The 25101-nt window shown below is 39.4% G+C and overlaps 2 protein-coding genes across 14 annotated transcripts in view; both read left to right on the top strand.

Annotated features, from left to right (window-relative positions):
• Positions 1-21315, top strand: part of UBE4B (ubiquitination factor E4B) — a 45649-nt gene extending 24334 nt beyond the window's left edge. For all 3 annotated transcript variants that reach the window (XM_080380928.1, XM_080380929.1, XM_080380930.1), the window contains 17 exons: positions 868-924; positions 1293-1409; positions 1521-1619; positions 2099-2212; positions 3183-3381; positions 3619-3757; positions 5922-6021; positions 6750-6877; positions 7217-7315; positions 8125-8360; positions 9085-9211; positions 9509-9653; positions 10720-10854; positions 11241-11432; positions 13727-13901; positions 14389-14535; positions 14951-21315. In XM_080380928.1, coding sequence (XP_080237054.1) covers positions 868-924; positions 1293-1409; positions 1521-1619; positions 2099-2212; positions 3183-3381; positions 3619-3757; positions 5922-6021; positions 6750-6877; positions 7217-7315; positions 8125-8360; positions 9085-9211; positions 9509-9653; positions 10720-10854; positions 11241-11432; positions 13727-13901; positions 14389-14535; positions 14951-15012 — 2271 coding nt within the window. In that variant the 3' untranslated portion in view covers positions 15013-21315. The remainder of the gene's footprint in view (positions 1-867; positions 925-1292; positions 1410-1520; positions 1620-2098; positions 2213-3182; positions 3382-3618; positions 3758-5921; positions 6022-6749; positions 6878-7216; positions 7316-8124; positions 8361-9084; positions 9212-9508; positions 9654-10719; positions 10855-11240; positions 11433-13726; positions 13902-14388; positions 14536-14950) is intronic.
• Positions 21176-25101, top strand: part of KIF1B (kinesin family member 1B) — a 96485-nt gene continuing 92559 nt past the window's right edge. For all 11 annotated transcript variants that reach the window (XM_080380906.1, XM_080380911.1, XM_080380909.1 and 8 more), the window contains exon 1: positions 21176-21315. The gene's annotated coding sequence lies outside the window, so the exon portion shown is untranslated. The remainder of the gene's footprint in view (positions 21316-25101) is intronic.

Raw genomic sequence — 25101 nt, 5'->3', positions numbered from 1 at the left:
TTTCAAGTTTAATTTGTACCTCAGGAAATTAGGTGGACTGGGGTGCTACAAATCAAATTGACTAAGTTACTCTGGTACTTTTGCAAAAATAACAATTTTTGCCGGTTCTGTGTTTTCCTCCTCTTCTGTTACTCCCTCCAATGTAAATTGCGAACTGTTACAAATTTGACTGTTGCCTACAAGTAACAGCTTCTTGAAAATTATACCCCATTTTGAACGTCTTGTAGTTGGCACAATGTGCAACAAAAGGCTGGAATAGTAGTTACTAGCTATATAGTATAATTGAAGAATGAAAACATAATACAGGAGAAGTGGGATATGTGACAGCCTGCAGTATTACTATGTTTTCAGAATCATATATTATAACTGCTTTCTTTTTTCTATGCTGCAGTTGAAAGTGAGTTAGAGATCTTGGATAGGATTCTTTGTTTCTGGCTTCTGTGTTCATCTGACATTTTTCCACTCTGATTCAAAAGACAAAGGCCTTGGTGTATGTATAGAACAATTGCTCTATTTATTATTGTTACTGACTTTCATGTGGCAGTTCAGGAGTCCAGTAAAGGCATTGTTATGTTCTGAACAAACAATTTGCACAGCTAATTTGTGAAATAAGTGCAATAATTTGCTATCCTGTGAGACATGTTAACTTTTTTGAGACAACTTGGAACAGATGTAAAATCTAAAATGGGAGCAGGGTGCACTCTAGCTCTGTTTGGACATCCTCACCATTGTAGAAGGTGGAAGTTTTTCCACTGATTAAGGGAAAAAGGTTTGCCTCTTTCAGCTGTTCACCTTAAGCTTGTTATTTGCAGGCAGGTTACTCAGGAATTACCCACAAAATTAATTTTTCTTGGGGTTTCTTTATAGGCACTATGTGAACTTTGTGAAATCAAGTTTGGGAAAACACACCCTATGTGCAGTTTGGTAAGTGTATCCAGTCTGACACACACACACACACACACCCCCCAAGTTAAAAGAACCATGTAACTTTGGTTTCTTATGATCCACTTTTAGAGTTCTGAAGAACAGTATCAACAGGGGTTACTGTAGTATCTCATGCTAAACAGTAAACCGGTAAAGGGAGTCCTCCCTGAGGATTCAGGAGAACTGGGACAAACGAGACTTGCTTAGATTGCTGAAATATCGATGAGATGTTTCCATTATAGCTGTGAGCATGACAGAATGTTGAAGAATTGAGGGTGTATGGCAAACACTGAAAGGTGACGGTGCAGAGGAAGTAGCATGGCTGCTGTGGCAGCTTTAACTAACTTGCTATTTCTCCTGTTTTCTAGGTTGTCTCTTTGCCCTTGTGGTTGCCTAAATCTTTAAGCACAGGTGCAGGAAGAGAGCTGCAAAGACTTTCCTATCTGGGAGCCTTCTTCAGTCTCTCTGTCTTTGCTGAAGATGACGTAAGTGTTAAAGAAGGATGTTGATAGTTGCGTGGTGGGGTCTTTTTGTTTGGGTTTTTTCCCCTTCCCCAATATGTTCAATACCTTTGCCAATATTCATTCTAATTTCAGAACAAAGTAGTTGAAAAGTACTTCTCAGGACCTGCCATTACTCTTGAAAACACCCGGGTTGTTAGCCAGTCTTTGCAACATTACCTGGAATTAGCAAGGGTAAGTTTTCTCATGTTTGGAGAAAATAAAAGCAAAATAGTGTGGGGTTTTTGGTCTTGGCATAGATGAAGAATATAATCTAAAAAAAATAGCTTGTGTTAAACAACAGATCTATTAGGATATGGCTGAAGGGAATTAGCAAAAAAAAAATAGTGCTACAAATATTTCTCTTAAGGCTGTAAGCCAATTCAGAAAATATCAAAACAGTTAGTCATGGGTTATAGTTTATGTTAAAGGACGATTAGAAAAATATTTGTTGTATTAGTAGTGTGTGTGTTTGGCTGATCTTCTGTATACATCTTTTCTGTAACTAATGTCATAACTATTATATGCATATAAAATTTGCAACAAGACCATAACAGAAGTTGTAGTTAGTTTTGTGGAATTTGTAGAACATAAAAAATACGGAGCAACAGAAAGCAGGAATGTGATGTTGAGAAGTATATGCAACCTGACAGAATGTTTCCTTGAAATTCCAGCAAGAGCTGTTCAAGATTCTACATAGTATTTTACTGAATGGTGAAACTCGAGAAGCCGCTCTCAATTACATGGCAGCTGTTGTCAACGCCAACATGAAAAAGGCACAAATGCAGGTAAATAAAGGGGAAGGGGAATGCTCTTCCTGTCATACATGGATCTAGTCAGTGCACAAATCGCACTAGATGGCTTGTGCAACGTGACTCTTCAATGGAGGACAACAGAATTTTAAATGCCTGCTACAGCAGGCAAAAAGCCCGGTCATCAGTTATTACGTCTTTGAATATTTTTCCCATTTCAGAAATTGTTTTACCTATTTGATCTATTCATGTTTTTTCTTCTCTTAGTACTGACATGTCAGTTCATTAACAGCCATTCTTGCCCCCCTCCCCCCCCTCAAATCTATGGGAGCTTCATTCCAATCAGCTAGGTTTAAAAAAACTTATTTCCCAGCTGCTAAGTTGCTAGACTTTGTGTGGCTTCTGTAAAAGGCGTAATGCAGATAGAAACTGACACAGTTCCAGTGAGACAACAGGGATGTTGTTTTGCCATTGTTTAATTTATGCATTGCACTTGCTTCCTGCAACAAAAATCAGTATGTGAATCCTGAACAACTGAAGTTTGCATTATTGTTGTCTTTAAGTCCTCTTTTCAAAAGGAAACATTTGGAACTGTTACTAGGAATACTTGTGTGAAATTCCAGAGAAGAAGAAATAGAAACTTTACATTTAAGATAAAAATTATGAATTGAAGCTCAGCAACTATTTGAAACTTTTCTGTTGCTGTCTGTATCTGTGGCAAATCATTCTTGAAAGAGGCCCTTTCAAATCCTTTTAATTTCTTAGGTCATCTTCTTCTGTTTGTATTTTTGTTTAATGTTCTTGAGAATAACTGCTTGAACCACAGAGAAAGATAAAAAAAAAGTGATCTTCCTGTTATCACAAAGGTCTCCTTAAGATCCGCATTCTTCATCATTTCTCCCTTTTCTTGAACTTGCATAATTTTGTTAAATACTGTTGAAACAGCAAAAAATACCCTTGTACTTACACGCTTATGTCTTCAACTGTTGACTTTCTTACCCCACAGACAGATGATCGTTTGGTATCTACAGATGGCTTTATGCTCAACTTCCTATGGGTACTACAGCAACTAAGTACGAAGATAAAGCTGGAAACTGTTGATCCCATGTACATATTTCATCCCAGGTGTCGTATTGACCTCCCAACAGATGAGACCAGAGTGAAAGCAACAATGGAGGATGTTACAGCCTGGATTGCTGAACTTTGTGAGTATTCTGATTTAGCTATGTTGCACATTTACTATGCCTTCCCTTTTTGATACTGGAGGTATGTGGAAGTAAGTGATTCCAGCAAATAATTCTTCTGTTCCTGAATGCTTTTTTTTTTTTTTGATGCTGTTTCTCTTGTTTTAAAGAAAGTTAAGTTCAAGGTCTCGCCCCTAGCTAAGGCAATTCATTTTTTAATTTATTCACATATACTTCTTCTCTTGGTTTGTTTTCTAGGCAGGGATCCGTCTCCATTTTCTGAGCCGAAATTCCCAACAGAATGTTTCTTCTTAACCCTGCATGCCCATCATCTCTCAATCCTGCCAAGCTGCCGTCGATACATACGTAGACTGCGGGCCATCAGGGAGCTCAACAGGTTAGAAGTTGTTAATTATCTAGTGCATCTGATAGTCCTAGCATCCTGGCAATGTGCTCTTCTCACCATGATGGCAAGTCCTATCAACTTAATGACATTAGAATAACAACTTGGGTGGAACTGTTCCCGAGTACAGACTATCTTAACTATTTCTCAAACTGCTGCTTTTGGCCCTTACGGATTTTTTCCTTGTGTTGAGGGACTGTGGCTAGAACCAGGAATTCTGGTAATAGTGGGATGGAGGATATTGGTTGTGCAAAGGCGGCTCAAAGTGGTGAGGAGTCCATTTTATTTAAAAGATAATTCAACTGTCTTCAGAGCATTTTAGGATTCATGACATTACTTAACGCTGTTTATGTTAACTTCATCTGTGGTGTGGTTGATGGTGTGTGGACATCAGTGCCTTAGGCTCTCCTGATAATCATGTCATTGTAGATGACTTGTGATTTCAGAAACAAGGCCTTGCTAGTTGTGCCTGAGCTGTTTTGTATGTTCGAGAAGATACTTACCTTTTCCCCCTTGGCTTCTGAGGTGGCATAACTTGTACTCTTGGGGCAGGGGGCGGGAAGCCTTCAGCAGTAAACTCTTAATATTGTTCATGTACATGTAATTCAGCACGTGGTTTACCATTTAAAAAATTACTTTAAAAAGTTAAGTTGTTGACATGACAACACTGCTCTTTTCCATTTCTCTTTGCATAAATTCAAATAGACTTTTATAGTTGCTAAACCTCGAAGAATACTCTGTTAAAATTAGAACAGATTTTTGTATCATCGCTATTTTCCATTGTTTATAATTGCACTCATTGCATTGGCAGTAATTCATGAGCCCATTACACGATTTTTGGATTGCATTCGTTGTGATTTCATCTTTAGCTTTTTAAAGCACATGCAGGCCAAGAACCTGGGAAGCTCCAGAGAGCGGAGCAGGAAGAGTCAGTATATTTCAATGAGAGAAATATTTTCATATAAACAGCCTGTGGATTACTTGTAAATAAGCCATACCTTTGGCTTGGAAAAGGAATTGCTTCTCTTTCCTTATTTAGAATTGTCACAAAGGAGTTGCTTATGCAGCAATCCTGATCTAATGGTACTGAGTGAAGAGTTCTTGGATTTTACTGAGATCAATAGCAGCTTAGTGTTCAGCATTTTCCATGAATTGCCTGGTTGCTTGCAACACTGGGCAATGTAATTAGATGTTGGTAATAAAGACATTACACTATTTACTTTTCTGCTACAGGCAGAGGTTGATGTGGAATAGAATTTGTGTTTAAAGGGGGATGAAAAGGGTCAGTATTCATATAGTTCAGTATATTGAGTTTTGTTCTAATCAGCTACCCTTCCTAAAAAGTATTATGATATGGCAATATGTAGGATTTTTTAATGTAAATGGTGTGTGTTCTATTCTGTAGGTCAGAGTGAGAAGATGAGGAAGGGAAGGGAAGTAACATCAACCATCTGGATTTACTGGCCCTTATGCTGATGGGGAGACTATAGAATATTCATATATTGTACTCCTCTGCAAACCTGAATTTTATGGGGAGTGGAGCATGAGAAGGGTAGAACAAAACTGCAAATGCTCATTCACAACAGTGGAAAGTGGGAAGACAGACAGGATGCAGACCTGCAGATTTCTTGGGAAAGGGAAGGTGTTTCTAACAAGTCCTGTTGTTAGCCACCTCTTTCTTCCTTAACAGATTTTGTTTTCATTTTCCTTTCTGATATTAGAAAATGAATTATATGTCTAAATACCTCTTTAACTGGACAACCCTTCCTTGTGTTAGGGTTATTTTTGGGGTTAATGACATACTTTTAACCTTCCTTTAGAGTGACTGCAGACTTCAGTGTGAAAAAAGGCAAATGCTTTTTAATATAGTGGATAAATAATTTTTTTTTCAGTGTTCTGTTCATCTGGCAGCCGTGTAGGCTTGAGCTGGTGTATGTAGTGCCTTTGAATGCGCACTGTGCAGATGTTCAGTCTGTATTTACAAAAGCAATTTATTTTTCTTGTTATGATGATGGGTAATTTGTATGAAAATGATTAGCTTTTTTCCCCACTTCTCAGTATTTCCTTGGTATTTAGCAGATAAGTAGGTTAAATGCCTTGTAGATGGCAGTACATATCCCCTCTGTCATGATAACCAATCATTGCATATGGTTTTCAGGACTGTTGAAGATTTGAAGAACAATGAAAGTCAATGGAAGGATTCTCCTCTGGCTACCAGGCATAGAGAAATGCTGAAACGTTGCAAGACACAGCTTAAGGTTTGTAAGTGATTCAGTTCTCAATTAAATGCCTTTGTCAACCTCTCTGTATGTTTACTTTGTGTCTTAATGTGTAAATGCAACTTCCTACTGATGATTCTTGGAAACAGTGATTTTAAATCTATGAACCATGTGAGTACTGCACTAAATGGTAGTTGTGTTATAATGTATTAATGGTGACCTTAAAAGTCAAAGTAGCACCAAGATTAACTTGGGTAGCATTATTCAGAAAGAAGAAAATACTGGTTTTATGGGAGAGAGAACAAGCAAAGGGATTGTGATTTGTTCAGGGGTAGTTGTGTGTGCACATTCCATGCCCAGGATGGAGATGCAACTCTCAAGTCTCTAATCTCATGTGTATTTCTTGCAAAGATAAGTATGCTGGCGTCCCCTCTTTTGAAGGTCTGTCCTGCTTAAGTTTCTCTAGTATAAAAGGGCACAAATTTCTGAGCTGTATCAATCTTTGGATCACTTCTGTTATCTCTATTTCTTTTGTTGTTCCCATAAAGCTTTTAAAAGGCTCCTCTGTCCCTGCAGCTCTGAATTGTGTGTGTGATTTTCTTGATATATTGGGGCTTAAGTGCCCCATTTTCTTCAAATAAGAGCATATTTTAAGACACCATTGTATAGTTCTCATAATTCACAGATATATTGACTAGCTTGGATAGGCTTGACCTTCCTTTTATGTTGTCTTGCCCTGGATTAGTTTTTGTATGCGTGTTCTGCAGAAACTGGTGAGGTGCAAGGCTTGTGCAGATGCTGGTTTGCTGGATGAAAACTTTCTCAGGAGATGCCTGAATTTCTATGGCATGGTGATACAGCTGATGCTTCGCATTCTTGACCCTGGCTATCCCAAGTGAGTGTGAGGATTATCTGTGTAAATTGTATCAAAGATATTTCGGATCACGTTAGATACCAGTTATAGAACTTAAATTTTAAATTTTTTTTAGTGTCTGCTTTCTTATGTGATTGTTACTTTGTCAATGACGTACATAGTTTAAGGTTCAGTTATGGGGGTAGGGAGCAGCCCTTGGGTATGTTTTAGTACACTTGAAGTACTGGCATGAATTTCTAAAAATTCAGTTTCAAAACTCTTGTAAAACACTCCCATAGGAGAATTCCATAAGAAAGCTTGTGACACTTTCTACTTCACCCTGCTATTTTACTGTCCTGTTTGTTGTCTCTTATTTTACAGCATTAAATTGCCTTTAACTCCTGAAGTTCCAAAGGTATTTGCAGCATTGCCAGAGTTTTACGTGGAAGATGTTGCTGAATTTTTATTTTTTATTGTACAGTAAGTAAAGTTATATCTAAAGGAAATTTGTACTGCCACTTACCCCCATAACAGGTGGCATGCACATAAATTTAGGGTGTGAAAGTAGTTTCTTAGCTAGTCTGTTTTTTAATAACACCCATAAGATTATGGCATTGGTAGGCAACGAAGCACATACAATGCCTAGGTGAGCTCCAGAGTCCCTTCTAATCAGATGTTTTTCTTGGAAGAAAGTTGAGGGTTTCTTGGCTCCCTCCCTGCGAGAATTTTCTTTGTGGTTTGAAGTGGGACTTTTGATCTTATTATGTTAAATCATCACTAAAAGAATATTTTTTAAAAGTTGTAGCTTAATAAGTAGAAAATTCCCCCATTTATGAATTTTCTGTGATGAAATGCATTTGTGTTTTAGCAGTTTAGATGGGCATGAATACTACTCAGATGTAATGCGAGTTCTGAAGCTGGTCACTTTCTTGCTGAAAATTTGCCCTCAAATTCAGGCTTCACTGTGTTGCATGATGAGATGTTTGCTTTTGCCTTCCTGAGGTGCTGTTATAGTGGTACTTCATAGAAAATTTGCTAGTATATCCAAGAAAAGAATATGATAGTTTTTCACACTAAAATTCAGCTTCAAGTGAACAGGAGGCAAAACCTTTAGGAAGAGTAAGAACCTAGTTTCTGTAGAGAAAGATGGGAAATTGTGATATAATGACTGTACTTTTCGGGTTGCTAATGAGTGATCTGAACTTACTTGCTGTATATGTGGTAAATCTTCTGTAGACAACATGAGGTTGGGGTTTTTCATTTTGTTTTGTTTATCCACCTCTTCTCAGATATGCTCCTCAGGTGCTTTATGAGCCCTGTACTCAGGACATAGTGATGTTCCTTGTTGTGATGCTGTGCAACCAGAACTACATCCGAAATCCTTATTTAGTAGCCAAGCTGGTGGAAGTGATGTTCATGACAAATCCAGCTGTTCAGCCCCGGACACAAAAGTTCTTTGAAATGATTGAGAATCATCCTCTCTCCACTAAATTGTTAGTTCCCTCCTTGATGAAGTTTTACACAGGTAAGTGCTTCAGCTGTAGCTCACTGAGTGTACAGTAAGCAATGAGTGTTACAAGACAAAAGGCTGTGTTAGTTGTAACCTTTCAAACAAACAAACAAAACCCTAAAACCAAGAAACCCACCTAAAACCCAGGTAGATCTTGATCTTGGGTCTTGTAAAGATGAGGCTTTGTACTCAGGAATCAGGGGAAATAATGGCATTACATGGAACTTTGAGAATTCTAGCATTTCCACGAGCTGCTGCGCACCAACAACTCTAGTGCTGTAGATTCTGGCCGTGGTTTTTGTCCTGTTTAGATTCCAGACTGGAAGTTTTTTTCTTTGCTTTGTAAGGGAGTAGGAATATTGGGATTTTAAAACTTCTGACTGTAGTTTTGCTAGTCCTGTAGATTCAGATGTTTCAAAAGGGGTTTGCACTCATAGAAAGAACTATTTTTGTAGTGTTCCTAGAGTTTTCTTATGAGTGAAATTTTAAGCTGTGAGATGAAGAGCAGTGTTTTGTTTTCCAGGGTTTTTCCTCAGCAGTGAGGTTAGTTCTGGATTAAAACGTGGACTGTGCTGCTTCTTTTAATGAGAATTAAGATGGAGACTTCTGAATGGGAAGCTTGGTGCTTGAAGCCCGTGCTATTGGAGGCAGTAGGGGAGAGATGTAGCATGTTCCAGGGCAGTCCTGGTGGGGAAAGAGTTTTGTTTGATTCCAGCTCTGGTATCTGTTTTCTTTTCAGATGTTGAACATACTGGAGCCACTAGCGAATTCTATGACAAGTTTACGATCCGCTATCACATTAGCACCATTTTCAAAAGCCTCTGGCAGAATATAGCTCACCATGGTACATTTATGGAAGAGTTCAAGTGAGTAAGAAATTGTATATAGCGCTGCTTACTGTCATGCAGGCTGCTCAGGCAATGACCCGAGGAGGTCATTGCCATTGGGAATGGGTGATGCTGCTTTCCATTTATTTTAAATGGCAACCCCTTCCAGTAGAACTGGAATGTATCTAAAGTGAGCTCTGGACACCACCATCAACTTGGCTTGGGGAATGGGATCATTACTTGAAATATACAGTGCAGAAGGAGTGTTGCTGGGATTGCAGTCTGGTCTGCACACCCATCTACTCTGCCTCGATAACTGTGTTTCGATGTTTTCAGCTCTGGGAAGCAGTTTGTTCGCTACATCAACATGCTGATAAATGACACCACTTTCTTGCTGGATGAGAGTCTGGAGTCCCTAAAACGTATCCATGAAGTGCAAGAGGAGATGAAGAATAAAGAACAATGGGACCTGCTGCCCAGGGTGAACAGAGCTGTTTTTCAAAGTGCCCTTTACTTATTTTTAAATTTTTAATACAAGACCATTAAAAAAACTTTTTAATAAGGGGCAGCAACAAAGAACTGCTTGTGAGAAGCAGTTCTCAATGCTTTTTCTTGCTGCCGGTATGGCCGTGGTCACTCTGGATGACGTTCTGCAAAAAACATCATTCTGCGTAGCTATGTTGTGGCTGGCAAAGAATGTGGTGTGAAATGGAAATAGTATCAAGTTTTAAATTACTCTGCATGTAATTCTAAGGGCAGAAATTGAGACTTTAACCTTCCTGAAGGAGGTTTTGGAAGATGCTCGCCAGTTGAATTGATGTCAAGGAATAGAAGCTTTTATTTTGTTAATGCATTGATTCTGCGTAGATTCGATGCAGACAGTCCTACACCTCAGACCTTAACCTGATTAAACAATGATTGTTTATGTTGAGCCATCCATGTCAAGTATTTATATTTTAAGATTACTGATTTAAAAAAAAAAAAAAAAAGCTTGAAAAGAAAAGCTATAATGATCTTGTTTAACTTACTCTGGTTTGCTCTTCTGAAGCCTTTCTTCCTGTTTGTGCCTATTAGCAGGGTAAAGCCATTACTGTAGTGACAAAATGAGCTGGTACATCATCTACAGATTGTTCCAGTGTGGAATGTTTATGACTTATGATGGTGCATAAATTAGAGAACCTCACTTGACTCTCAGATCCCAAGCTGGTTTTGAAGTATTGGCATTTGGATGGAAAGGAAGCATAACCCAGTTTTGCAGCTGTGAGGAGCAGTTGCAGGATGTAAACAGACTCGATAACCATGAAGTCCTGCGATATCATTTGCATTCATTATTTTAGTGTTGCAGAATTCTGGAAAATTGGTGCAGACTTTCATATTGGGTAGTAAAAGCAAGCTGTACCTTAAAAAAATGTATTTCATCTGGATTTGAATTGCTGTCTGTTCTTTTGTCTGTCTAGATCATGTTAGCATTATCGCTGTTAAGGTTTTGATTGCTGATGATGTAGGAAATTCTGTGGACTTGTAACCACTGGCTGTTTATTTTCTAGGATCAGCAACAGGCTCGGCAATCACAGCTAGCTCAGGATGAGCGTGTGTCTCGTTCATATCTTGCTCTGGCAACAGAAACTGTTGATATGTTCCATATCCTTACCAAGCAGGTTCAAAAGCCTTTTCTCAGACCTGTAAGTCCTGCTCAGAATGAACTTGTTTTCTAGCTTCTCTAACACCTCTGCTGTTGGATAATAACTTGGAAATGTTTGGTAGCCCTTTGTTTCCACTCTCCTCCCCTTTCTCCCACTCACTGAAATCTAATTGCTGTTGAAGTTACTTGATGCTAAGAGCACTGCCTGAGTCACTGAGATAGTGTGATGCTTCTAGACAGAAGCTGTTTGCATTATATTGTTTTTCTAAATCAGAAGCATGCATAGAGAAAAAATGCTTCCTGCAAGCCTACAAAATGATAATTTTATTAGTTAATATTTCCTGATCTTGCTGTATGCAAATCTAGTGATAAACTTCTTTATCATTGCCTTCATGCTGTGATCTATGTTTTACTTTGGTCTTGTAGGAACTTGGACCACGATTGGCTGCTATGTTGAACTTTAACTTACAGCAACTGTGTGGCCCCAAGTGCCGTGACCTGAAAGTTGAAAACCCTGAGAAATACGGGTTTGAACCAAAGAAGCTGTTGGACCAACTGACTGACATTTATCTACAGCTAGATTGTGCTCGCTTTGCTAAAGCAATTGCTGATGATCAGGTGAGCTCCAAAAAGATGAGAGGGGGAAGGGCAAAAACACTGTGGACACAGGACTTTGCAGAATACTCTGGAAGAGTTTCATCTTACCTGTATGCTGCCACCCAGTTTCCATCACATATGCTTGTGATCAGTTTTCTTTCAGCAGATCATCTCTGTTCATATTGTCTGCCCTTTGTAGATGGGTATGTTTTCCAAGTGTTTTGCAAGCCTATAGACAGATAAGTATCTATAGCACTTCACACATCTAGGAAATTTCCTGAGCATTAGATGCTTATTAGCTACAGCTGCACTGTAAACTTGCAGAAGTATGTTGTCCTAATTTTGCAAGTGGTAAAACAGCATACTGAAGAGTTTTGAGTCCCTCCCCCTTCTTCATCAAGAACTTGTGAAATGGGCAGAGGTGGGACTGAGTGTGAGCCTCATCTAACAGTCCAAAGATCATTCTCTAGTCTAACAGTTTCCAAACTGTATTCCCTTTATATCACTTTATTAATTGACTGTGTAATAAAGCGGCAAAACACAGCATATATGGGACAAAGACACCTTTGAACTCCTCATGGTAGTATTCAGAGTTAAGTCTTAAGGTAGATAAGCTATCCCTCATGTCTGTTTTTTGTAAAGCTGACAAACTACTGAATCACATCTGTCTGTGTCTTACAATACAAACTTTTTCAAAATCTACAGAAAAAAATATTCTCAGTGGCTACTTGAAATTCTAGTGGAAGCTGATTTTTGCATGTCTAGTGAAGCAGAGGTATCAGAGTGACTCATGATCTTTTTTCTGAATTATTTAAGTTCTGATAATTGCAGATAATATTGGTTAACACTTCTGAAACAGACCTTATGTGTTTGCATGTGTATAATGAGCATGCAGTGTGGGGTTTTTTTCTGCTGTTCAGTGTGTGTGTGTGTGTATATATTAAAAAAAAAAAAAAGGTGAGGATGTTATCCATCATTCATTCACCAATAGCAGCCATGGCAAAATGCATGGTACAGACAGAGGGATTAAAAAGAAAGAAGCCTTCTGGTGTGGAAACTGGAATAAAGCTTAATTAACAAAGTGGCCCTTCATGAAAAATGGTGGTGGTAGCGTGTTGAATAGTATCTTGGAAACTGTCAATGACAGGAAAAAAACACCAAGGATAAGCACAGTTGGTTAATGGCTACTGGTATTAGGAGAAAAAAAAACAACAAACCAAAACAAACAAAAAGTTGCTTGATCATGGCAGGGTTTCACTAAAGCATTTTGATACATCTCCCATTTGCAAATCCTAGCACGTATTAGAATGAATCTGAAAACATTTATAAAACCCTGGGCGTATTGCCATGGTTGTTCTCTGTGGACTAGAAAGGAGTTTGGGTGGGCACTGTGTGTCCTAAGTAGCGAGTAGTATTTCTTAGTGGAATGTAGTGTGGATGGAAAGAAGTAGGGCTCTGTTGAAACATTTAAAATCCCTAAGGAAAATAGAAATCTGAGAGACTTGGTGTGTTTTGTTTTGTCATTTAATTCAACTTTGTACTGCAGTGTAAATAACAATGTTTATTAAAAGCCTTATATCAAAACATGGCATTGTGCATTATGCCACGTACCATAAGCAGCTTTCAGAAGTCCCTGCCTAACTTTTTAGTTTTTTTTTAACTTGAAAGCAATGCTTGCTTCAGTTGAAACTACAGGATGTGCATTTAGTCTCTTTCATACTGTGTAGTTGTACCAGTTGGCAAGCTTCCAGCAAGTATTAGCTCCCTCTGAGTTGCCTTACTGTATTTGCAACATCATGGAGTAGGGTGTGTTTTTGGTTTTTTATTTGGATTAGGAGAAAGATTCACTTCTTTCCTAGTACTGCCTTGCACGTTATCAGAGAAGTTAAGAATCAAATATACCTCTTCATTTTATGCTGTATTTTCACCCAAGACTTGTAAGAACAAGAATACAGACAGGAGCAGCAAGACAAGATGTTTTGTCTTAAGAACAGTCCTAATAATTATAGTCAGTCTCTCTGAGTTTCTTACTTATTACATGAGGTGATGATACTTCTTTTTTTTTTTTTTTTTTTGTTCTGAACAGTTCTACAGTAGTGATGACCAGTACAAAACCCATAAATCTTTCCCAAAGTTGACATTTTGGTCCTAGATGAAATGTTATCTTTGTACTACTTTTGTCTGATGTAATGTTGAGGTTTTATTGATCCTTCTTTCTGAAGTCTTAAAAACGCATTAAAAGATCTTTAGAAATTTTATGGCACATAAGGATACAACAACTCAGCAAAGTTTTCTTTTGAATGCTTTGCTTGTAGAGGTCCTACAGTAAAGAGCTCTTTGAGGAGGTTATCTCAAAGATGAGAAAGGCTGGAATCAAGTCAACCATAGCAATAGAGAAATTCAAACTGCTGGCAGAGAAAGTGGAGGAAATTGTTGCCAAGAATGCCCGCGCAGAAATTGATTACAGCGATGCTCCAGATGAATTTAGAGGCAAGTTGAGTTTTCAAAATACTGAGTTCTTTTTGGAGAAGAGGAATTTGTTTTGTTACTTTGATTTTAAATTAGCATGTATTAATAACAATTATGTATTGTTTATGAAGCCTTGCATCCTGCTCTATTTCAATTAAATAGTTAAGTAAGCATAGAGAGCTCAGTTTCTTTGTTTTTTCCCTGGGATTGTGCTGTCCATTTCCTATCCATGTTTTGCTTATGTGTACTTTTAAAACAGAAAAAACCCAAACAAACAAAACAACCCAAAATCTGAAAATAGGGTGAAAATAGCTAATGCTTAGTCCCAATTCAGAAAGGAAAAAGCAGTATAAAAGCCAGAGTCTGCTGCTCATTTTACCATTTTCCGTAACTTCAGCAATATACCTGGTTGGGGACCCTGAATATCAGTTCTGCACTGTGGTTTTGTATGCAGATAAAATCTGTAGCTGTTGTCCTCGGTTTAATGAGGAGACCCTTGTGCCCTCAGATCCACTTATGGACACTCTGATGACTGATCCTGTGAGGTTGCCATCCGGAACTATTATGGACAGGTCAATCATACTGAGGCATCTGTTGAATTCTTCCACTGATCCTTTCAATCGTCAGACGCTGACAGAAAATATGCTGGAACCAGGTAGGCATTTAACAGTCAGCAACGGAACTGTTGACTGGGGGAAGCAATTTGTGTGCAGCTTGTTCTGTATATTTACAGAAGATAGCGTTGAGGCCACAGTAGAGGTTCGTTCATCTCAGCTTGCACAGAAAAGTTCATTCTTTCTCCCTTCCCTTTCTATGGGGAAAAAACCCCACACACTTGCCTTCATAACCACTGAACTGAAGGAAGTTACTATGGTGGGTAAATGAGTCATTCGTTTACTCAAAGCTGTTCAGAAAATACACTGATAGAGAAGAAAATAGTAGTTAGATATTCCTGATTGGGTTTCTAGAAAATAAATTGCTGTTGGTCATTAAGAGTTTTCTTATAGTAGTATTACTCAGAAATTTAACTGCAAGTTAATAATTCTTTTTTCTCTTCTTTACACTATTAGTGCCAGAACTTAAAGAGCAAATCCAAGCCTGGATGAGAGACAAGCAGAATGCTGACCATTAAAAATTCCCTTGCAGTGCACGCCAACACCAATGGGAAGAAAAGGGCGTGGGCTGTTCTGGTAATAGTGGAGCAGATACACTTTGAAAGCTGTTGATGGGATTAGCACGCCCACTGGCACTGACTTGCTGTAGTGACCAGAAGCATGTGGACAAGGAGAAAAGCGGCTTAATTCTTGTACATATATTTAAGTGATAATGATGGTCAATAACATGGAGGACAAGCTAGGAAGTTGCTTATGTTACAAAACTGTCCTTCAATATGTCACGTTTTGGAGTTTTTACAGCTGAATTATTTTAGCAGAAATGAATGGATCAGGGCAGCATCCCTTCAACCTTATTTTTTACAGCCAGATATCCGTTAATTTGATTGTGGTTAGAACCTTGGACGTTTTGCTGCTAAAGTAACTTTTCTTCCTCTTTCCCTCCCTTCTTTCTCTTCCACCCATCAAACCTGCACTGCTGACTTTTTTTTTGTAATGCAAAAAAAAAAAATCCCTGTGAAAAACAAAATCATTCCCCTGCCCTCAAAAGAACATATTCTGTGCGATAACTGTGCCTGCAACAAAGTGTTAATCTCGGGATCGTATTTTTTATATTACACACATTTGCATATTTGGTTTTTAATTGGTGTTAGACACAAGGATAATCTAAAAAATGCAAAGACTTCACACATGGATTTTAATTCCTCTTCTTTGGAATGTCCCTTTTCTTTGTGTTTATCTAGATGCTCTGGTATTTTTGAAAAGCCTTGATGTAGGACTATGTTAAAACAGCTGCCATGAAAGAGATGCTTGGGAATACCAGGATTTCAGTGACTATTTAAAAATTAAAATTCATTCTTTCAATGCTGCAGATATGATATATGCTAAATGACAGTTCTGAGCCATTAGAGCTTGTCTGCAGAGAGCAGATCCTTTTATTCTTAGAGGCTGCAGTTTGGGGCAGGGGTCATTTTTTTTATGTTGCATACCAATTTGTATCCATGGCTTGGCCTTACCAAAGCAGAAAGGGTGCAGGAAATGTAGAATTACATTTTTAAGAAAAAATAAAAAAAATATTCACAAACATTTTTGTATTACTGCCCCCTGCATATGATACTTGAATTTCCTTTTTAAAAAGGATTTGAAACCAGTGTTTTAAAATTAAGTCTGAAAAAAGGTTGTTCTTTTATTTGTTTTTCGCTGTGTCTTCTGTTCAGTTCCTCTCTTGAACTACAATAAATGATACACACTCACACAAAATGTTTCCTTTTGTCTTTCCTTTAAGTGTGTCAGTAAAGTATAGAAAATACAAATTGTTGGGCGCCTTTGTTAAGGTTTGCTGACAGTGATTTCAGATTTAGAGGTAGTACATTATGTGAAAAATTCCTGTGCACACAGATAGCAGTAATACTTCAAACTACTGAATGTTCCCAAGTGGGTGACTCTTGTACCTATTCATAGCTACGTGACAGTTGGTGCAGGCTCCAGGGGGAGTTTTGGCTAGGTTATATATAATCCAGTGCTGACCTTTGAGATGTGCAAGTAATTCGAAATTAAAATGTGAAGAGGTAGTGGGTTTGGGGTTTGGTTTTTTTTGGGTGTTTTTTTGTTTGTGTTTCCCCCCTGCAGAGAGAGAGAGTGTGTGTGTGTGTGTGTGTTCTCCAGGGGTGGAAGGAAGATTCCAAAGTTTGTGCATGCATGGACTGTTGGAACAGAGGAGCTTGTGTGACTGGTTTAATAGTTCCTTAACCCTTCACTCACTCCTTCCATAAATTCAAATCCCCTTCTGAAGTCACAAAACAAAGTCTGCTATGCTTTTATCTGCAAGCTGGCATTCGCCATCCACATCTGTCATGGTTTCTGAATGTGTTAGAAGGGCACGCAGGGAGCTATAACTTTCCAGGTGTGCTTTCTTTTTTTTTTAGTTAAGAGGTAATTATTCTCTACATGAAGAAGAACTCTGAAATGTTTCACCTTATTTTTAAGGGTAATAGTGTGAAATCTCTAGAAACATCACAGAACTTATGCTTCATATGATGGAGGGCAGCTGTTCAGCAGTGTGTTTTTTGTTTTTTTTTTTTTTTTTGTGTTTTTTTTTTTTTTTTTTTACTGGGGGAGGATTAAACTGCTATGGTTTCACGTTATGGTTTGGTTTTGGTTTTGCAAGTTAATATCAAACAGCTTTTACTTTTCTTGACAGACTATGCATGTATTGGAATGATGGAAGAAATGCTTTCTTCTGATTTTCTTCAGCTATCGCAAATAAGACACACCACCACCTTCTGTAAATAAGGATGCTGTGGAATCAGTGAGCAATGTTATAAAATGAGAAGAGCACAAGCAGAAATAATCCATCCTTAAATTAAAAAAAGCTGGCTGCTTAAGTGTAGCCTGTACAGGGCCTGAGGTCTGCTGTTCTCTAATAGTTCTTGATGTCTCACATTTGAAGTATTATAACTAGTATCAAAGAGTTGTGACTGTAAACGTTTTACCAGAAAATCTGTATGGAACTAGCTCTTTAATACAACTATAAAATGAAAATCCTATTTTTTTAATTTTTCTTTTTATTCCATTGTACCAACTGGAAGACTTGTTTGAACAAACTGAAGATGTTTCCCTTAACCTTGACTGATGGGGAAACAGAAATATTTACATTTGGTGTAGGATGTATTAAGACAGAAACTGAATTTTTTATTCTGCCATCATATCAGACTTTGACCTGAGGAATACTGTTTTGTCTAATTATGGTATACATTTATCATTTGAAAATGTATCAATGCAGGTATTACAGAAGACATGAAGGCTAACATTAAGTGGCTAAAACAATTTTATCTGGAGAACTAGTGTCAAGTATTTCAAAGGTGTGAATTCAGACAAACACTCTCCTGAATTCATTGTTCATGGGCAGAATTATGAAATGTATTTTAATACAAGCAACTGAAAGTGCCATTATATTGCTGTCATCTTGGTACAAAAGTGATTCAAAACCCTGTCTTTCAGTGGGTAGTGGACATGTGAGTAACTGAAAAGGAAAGCTGAAGTTAGTATTGGATTAAGAATAAACCTCCCATAAAAGCGTATCAGTTGTGTGACGGTTAAATTCATACAGAAACATTACCTGCTGATTTTTGTGATTTCCCTTCCCTCCACTAAAGTGTCCAATCCAACTGTAACTTTATTACAATAGAGACTTGATAATTTCTGTGATCTTTTAATATAAATTGGTCAAATTATCTTTGACATTGACATGTATCTGCAGATAATCTGAATGGCTTTCAGCTGTGACTTGTTCATCCTAGGAATGACTAATTTACATAAATGTTGTAAAATGTGCTTTTCTTTGAAAATTTGAAGTCACAAGATTGTATTGTTGGTCTCTTCTTGCCCTCTAGGAATGCAACTAGAGCATTTACTAGGGCAAGTGCTGATGTTACAGCAATACAATTCAGTACAATTGATTCTATTATATCACAATCTACACTTATGTAATAGCACAATTTACATCCCTGTCAACTATTCCCTGCTGGCAGCAAGGACAGCCTAATTCTGTTAATAGCAGGATGAGGATGCTGCTTTAGCCAGCAGCAGATTGACTCTTAACAATCCCTAGGAGCACTGCGCTACAATGTAGCAGTCTTCATTATCGGTTAGCTTAAACCTACCCTCTCCCCTGTATTTAAACAGGCTTCCCAGTTTCAGGTAGTGTATTTCAGTGATCTGATAACCAGCTGTATTTATTTGTACCATATAAATGCAAGAAGTGTTTTTAATATTTTTTTTCACAGTACTACTACTTCCTTTCATTCTGGTATACTAATGCTCAAGGACATGTTTATTGTGCTAGAGACCTTCATTATGTGAATATTTTCTTGAAAAGAAATGTCTAAATTCTAGTTTTAAATGCTCACGTGCTTGCAGGGAGTTGAATCTGTTTCTGCTGTTTTGTGGGGTTACATGGTATTGATCAGAAACATACAAAAGGAGTAAGACGGGTCCCTTTCCTATAAGGGAATGGACACATTTCTTTACAGAGAAATCACTGGTAGAACATTGCAGTAGAATTGCACTTCAGTACATTTTTTTAGTAAGTTAATTATAAATTACCTAAGGAGACCTGACTTTCAAAAATGGTATTGAGAAGGCTAGTCTAATTAAATGGAGATAAAATGCTTAAGTTCTATAATTAAAAAGGCATCACAACCAGCTAGATGACTGCTTTAATACCTGACCACTTTTCAACTCCATATGTGGATATTTAAAGGGGAATTTTCCTTTTGTCTCCTGTTGCAGTGAGTGACCTCCCTGATGCTATGCAGGGTATGTCACATACCCTTTACCATTTTCATCCTTAATACTTAACCAGACTTTCTCTGGACATTTCCAGATTTTTCAAGAGACTGTAAGCAAGCAACTGAATGAACATACTGGATCTATCCTATCTGAGTACTCTCTAAGTCTGGACATAAGACAGTGATGCAGGAACTATTGTTCTGAAGAGACTCTACACCAACTTTGCTGAAGCAAAATTCATCACGTCTGTTACTCTGAAGGACTACAGCACACACCCAGTATTCTGACAGTTTACAGAGATTTTTTAAACTGGTTTTGGTTTTTGAGGTGGGTTTTTTTTTGTTGTTTTTTTTTTTCCCAGACAAATTATAGCTGACCTAATTCTGCATGGCCCTAGATAGAAGTTAGCACAGTTATACCACACAAAAAACATCCCTGAATCACATGTCCCATCAATGGGAACTCTTCCAAAATTCAAATAATGGTATTTTCTAGGACATAAGAAAGGCACCTATTTTTGCATTGTTGGTTCTGTGGCAGGATTTCGCTACACACCACAGTTCAAGCATATATTGTTAGGCTTTTGCATCCACTGACACAGCTGCTGATGTGGTGCATTTAGTGAGATGGGTTAGGGAGAAAAGCCACTTTTCACTTAAGTAATAAATATCTCATTCTCACCAAAACCTGAAATTGATGGGGAACGTGAGAGACTCAGTGAAGATTAATGTAGTTAATAGTCAGGGGCCTGTGAACAGAAATAAACCTTGAAATCTCAGGTCCCAAATGTTCTCAACAGCTTAAATCCAATTTGTTTATGATGGTGCATCTATGGAAAGTACATAATTAAAGCATTTCATGGAATATTATTTTAAAATGCTTATAAACTTAAAGACAACCCTGTTTCTAGCAGTAGGAATTATCAAAGTACTAATGGAAAGGAGGAACTTTAGAGCTGATGTTATTGCCTCAACATTTTTACTTTGTGTGAAATTACTGAAATTGCAAGAGTTAATACACCACCACTGACTAATGCAATCACTTATATTGTGAGATCTACAAAAAATAAGCTGCTCAAATGACCTTTTGGAGTGGGGGGAGGGAAACTAAATCCCTCCCCTCTGGACGACCACTGTCAGGCCTTGTTTAGGACCCGGAATTCCACTGGGGGCTAACGGTTTCGCTACTTCGGCCGCCGCGGCTCGGCAAGCAGGCCTAGCTACGCGCCCGGGCTCCCCCAGTCGGGGGCGCCGACCAGCCGCGTACACTGAGAGAATTTTTTAGTCACAAATGCTCGATTTCACTCACTCCCTCGGCACGGACGCGCGGCGGGCTGGCCTGCGCCGCGCACGCACACGCTAAGGCCCACCGGCGAGGTGGTTACGCCGCTCGTTATAGGTTGAAAGAGGGGCGACCCGGCCTCCATCCCGAGCTCTGATTGGCTGGGGATGGAGCAGAGCCGACTCACTCTGTCACCGAGGCTCGGCGGAGGGATTGACTCAGCGGGAGGAGTGAGGCTCGTCATTGCGGACGGGCATTTTCGAGCTGTGATTGGTGCGAGGCTGTGGCAGCCTGTGATTGGCACGGCGGGAGGCGGGCACGCGCCGATTCTGCGCCTGGCGATTGGTGGAATCCAGGGAGACGGGAGCACCGGCGCGCAGCTATTGGAGGGACTGGCGTCCCCCCTTCCCTGAGGGCGGGCTTGGGCACGGGCCACCGCGATCCTGTCAGTGTGGGAGCGGCGCTGAGGGGAGCGGCGCGCTGCGCTCGTTCTGCCTGGCGCGGGCTGTCTTTTCCCTTCCTCCCTCCCCGTTTCTGCCCTCCCTCGCCTTTTTCGCTCCCTTCCTGGCGGCGGGGGGGGGTGTCTCCCAATCTTGGTGGGGGCGGCGAAGCGTGATGGGGATGGCCGCACTCTTCTCTCCGCTCCGCCCCGCGCTGCGCTGCCGCCCTGGCCCCGCCGCCTTTCCCAGCTGCTGACAGCGTCGGCGGCCCCGCACCGCCCGCGTCCTGCGGATACCCCCGCGCGTCCCCAGGTGAGGGGGTGGTCTGCGTTGGAGCAGCTCGGCCCGGCGCTGGGGGCCGGGGGGCGGTGACCGGGCCGGCTGGCAGCCGGGGCGGGGGTGGGGTGGATGCCGTAATGCGGTGGGGGAAGGCGGGGGCTGCCGGTTTGCGCAGCTGCTTGGCGAGGGGGGAGGGGGGCGCCGCGGGTGGGATGGGGCCTGGGAGGTGGCGGGGGCAGCAAGCAGTGCTGGCTGGCCGGGGTGGCCCGGAGCTGTCAGGGCAGCGGCACAAGGGCGTGGGGCCTGACTCGGCCTTTCCTCCTCATTTGCCCGATGTATATACTTGTCCCCTGGGACGCTCCCTTCCCCTTTCCCCCAGGCGTTGCGAGCTATGGCGGTGCGGCCGTTTCCCGTCCTTTTCCTCGTCCGAATCCCGTCCGCTGCGTGGGTCGCGAATTTCGCCGCGTTTCGCCGTCCTTTCTCTCTTTTCTAGCTCAGATGAGGTGGAGGCGGTAATTGCTTGTCCAGGAGGGAGGCACAGTGCCTCAGTCAGCTGCAAGACGCAAGAATGCGAAAGGATTGTGGTTTTCAGGGTGTTTTCTGTGGACCTGTGGGTAGTGGCTCTGTCCCTGGATTCAGTACAGAACAATTACTGAGGCAGCCATGTTGAGATGATGATCTGACAATCCTCTGTGAGCGGAGTCAGGAGGCAGGCGTCAGGAGACGGGATGACAGGCCTGGTAGTTTTGGGGTCATTGGCAGAATATGGGTATTAAATTGAGGTTGGAGAACTAGAATTCACCAGGAGCAGATGGTGGGTTCATATCTGTTCTCTGAAGCTTAAAATCTGTTCCCACTAAATTTTAAAGTATATTTCTCTTCACTTCCAGTTCCTTCTTAGCTCAGTTCTTTTTGTCATGGCACAATCCAGTACATTGGCATGTTGGTAACTAGCCATATGCTTATACGATCAGGTTTTCAGTGCCGCGCCAAGTTCTGCACCACTGTTTTATCTGGCATCTTCACTTAGTACAAAGATAGCAATTGGAAGTGTATGAGTTCAGCTGATATATCAGACTGTCATCACTACCAGATCCGTAGTCGAGGACCTAAAATTGGATTTGCTGGGGTCCTCTCGTTCATAAATCCCTGCTGCTCCTAACAGCTGTTTTGCTAACTTTCCATATACTAATCTCTACCCCTTGTTCATTTTCTTTCTTTAGAGTTCTTGTACCGATTAAGTTACAAGCAATTTTTTTTGTGTAAAAGTTAGCATATCCTCTGGTAGGCATACCTATGCAAACACAATGCAAGGCTGGCTACATTAAATAAAAGTGATGCTTCTTCATTTGTGATGTGTGGTGGTGGTTTTTTCTTTTCTTCTTTTTTTTATTTTACTGTAGAGATATGGATTCTGAATGTTATTTTTGTAACCGCTTTGGACTTGTTGCAATTTCTCTGAATATATAAATAATAATTTGCATCGTAATCCCTACTCTGCTTGTAACTTTATTTCAAAAAACAGCAGTATGCTCTGTGTTTTGACCTTGCATAAAAACTGGTTTGTCAGAACTTTCAAATACATCCAAGGATCCAAGGAAGAGCTTGTTTCCTTAAATGTTTGTGTGAAAGTCCAAATCCAGTTACAAGTGCTTTAAGACCGTGAAGGGTGGTTGACCAACATCATTGGATTTGTCAGCTTGAATAACAGAAAACAGACAAGATACTTAGATTGTTTAATGACATGCTTTAATATTGAGCCTTACTGTGTGACTCGCAGGGTGGATGGTGGATATCTTTTAATAACAGTTTAAAATAAGTGTGAAATTAATATGTAGGATTTGCTTTTGTGCTGATGGAGCTCACTAAACAACTCAAATATTATCCACCACCTGTTTTAGAGCCAGTGGTATACCATGTCAAAGACCCAAGCATGCAGTTCCCTTCTTTACTTGGTTCCTGATAGGAATCATACGTACTAAACGTTGAAAGATACATAGCTAGTAGATTCTTTCCAGGACGTTAGCAGAATGATTCATTCTAGCATGGATGGCAGCCTTCTAAGTAAGTATATAATGAACATATAAAATACAGGGTGGGTTTTTTTCTTTTTAAAGGTTGTTCTACCAAATCTGTACCACAGACTGTATTGCACATTTTGTTTTGCTCTGTTGCAAGTTACATCTCCTCTTACCACTCTATAGACAGTGTTTTGTAGTAGTAACTGATACTACTGGAAATGTGAACCCTGAAAAATTACTTGCAGTTTATTATCTGTGAAGCTATGCAACTTAGTCTCACTTTATTTTATTGTTCTGTATGATGAGGGCAATACTACCTTTCTAAAATGTTACAGCTAGTTAAAATTACTGATAAGTGGGGGGTGGGAAAATCCTTCAAAACCCCAAAAACTTATGGATTGGAAAGATATATTTGTTTTTGTTAATTTTCTTACTAATGAAAATTAAATCTTGCATAGTGAGACTATATTCAAAACATCTAAAATCCATGTGCAACTATAATTAGGCATTTTGCTTACTTCAGCTATGAAAAATAGCATAGTTGAGAATGAATGAGATTTAAAATTGCTCCACATCCGATTTTCTTTGAGCGCAAAAGTTAAGAGTTTGGAAAAGTTTGTAATCGCAAAAATCTAGCAGTTAAATTTTTATGCTGTAGTTGGTGATTTTGTGATCTGTTGTGTAAGAATATCTTCACAGCTATGTCTCAAAGAAGGCTATCATATAGCTAGTACACATGGAGACTGGCGATGTGCTTTTCATGTTTTAATCTTGTGAATATTATGTTCAGAGGTACTCAGGAATTACTTATTTTTTTTAAGTAGATGATTCTTTCACTCCATCTTCTGTTTACCAGTGTCCTAGATATACTAGTTATCTGCAGAAATTAATGTAGTGTTCTGAGAGGTATTTCTGTGAAAACATCAGAAAAAAAATTTTCTTTGTGGGACTCTTCAGTAAGAAGGGAAAATGAGCTCTCTGTTTCATAAATAATATTATAAGAACACATTGGTTGTATTTTTGTTGTCTTAAAAAAATATTAAAAAATCCCTGTCATTAATGGCCTAACCTGTAATCATTGGTCCTTGTGGAAAGTTGACAAAACTATGATTTTCACATTAATATGGCTAGATGGGGAAAAGAAAGATGAGAACCACTAAGCCACTGTCAGTTAGAGCTTCTGTGATGTGCTACACCCTATGAAATTCCACTGACTTAACTTTTTTTGCAATCTGACAAGTTATAAACTGTGTTACTATGAACTTGATAATAACAGATTTTTGCACTCAGAAACAGAATGTTTAGTGGCCACATACAGTAACATTCCTGTTTTCTAGTAGCAGTATTCAGGGTCAGTTAAGTGGTGTGTCTGGGATGTATCAGGATTAGTCTGGTCACTTAGCTTTCATGGGAGGGCACAGGTACTTATGCAAGGGTCATGCTAAGAAGGGAGAGCAGAAATTCCGCACAGTAGATACTAAAGAAGAAGGTTTATAATGAAGCTGCATGTTTGATACACTTTGTTATATAAAAGCAGGCACCTCTTGGCAAGAGTGAGTAAAGCAGTCCTCTAAAACAACCCAGAATCTCCATTAAACTTTGAAGAGCATGCAAATTTATTCCCATTACTACTTTGCTCTATTATGTGTTTAAGTTTTTAGTGAAATTTCTTAAAATCCTATAGTAACCTGAAGTTGACTATGTGGCTGTCTCATGAATCATTATTCTAGCAGTTTTCTGTACCACTGACATTGAAATGAACAAGTTGGCTTGTTCATAAAGGCATTCCTATTCTTCT

Source organism: Falco punctatus (assembly GCF_963210335.1).
Source record: "Falco punctatus genome assembly, chromosome: 3".
Taxonomy (NCBI): Eukaryota; Metazoa; Chordata; class Aves; order Falconiformes; family Falconidae; genus Falco; species Falco punctatus.
The sequence above is the reverse complement of the archived record's forward strand: the minus strand, read 5'-3'. Positions and strand labels throughout refer to the sequence as shown.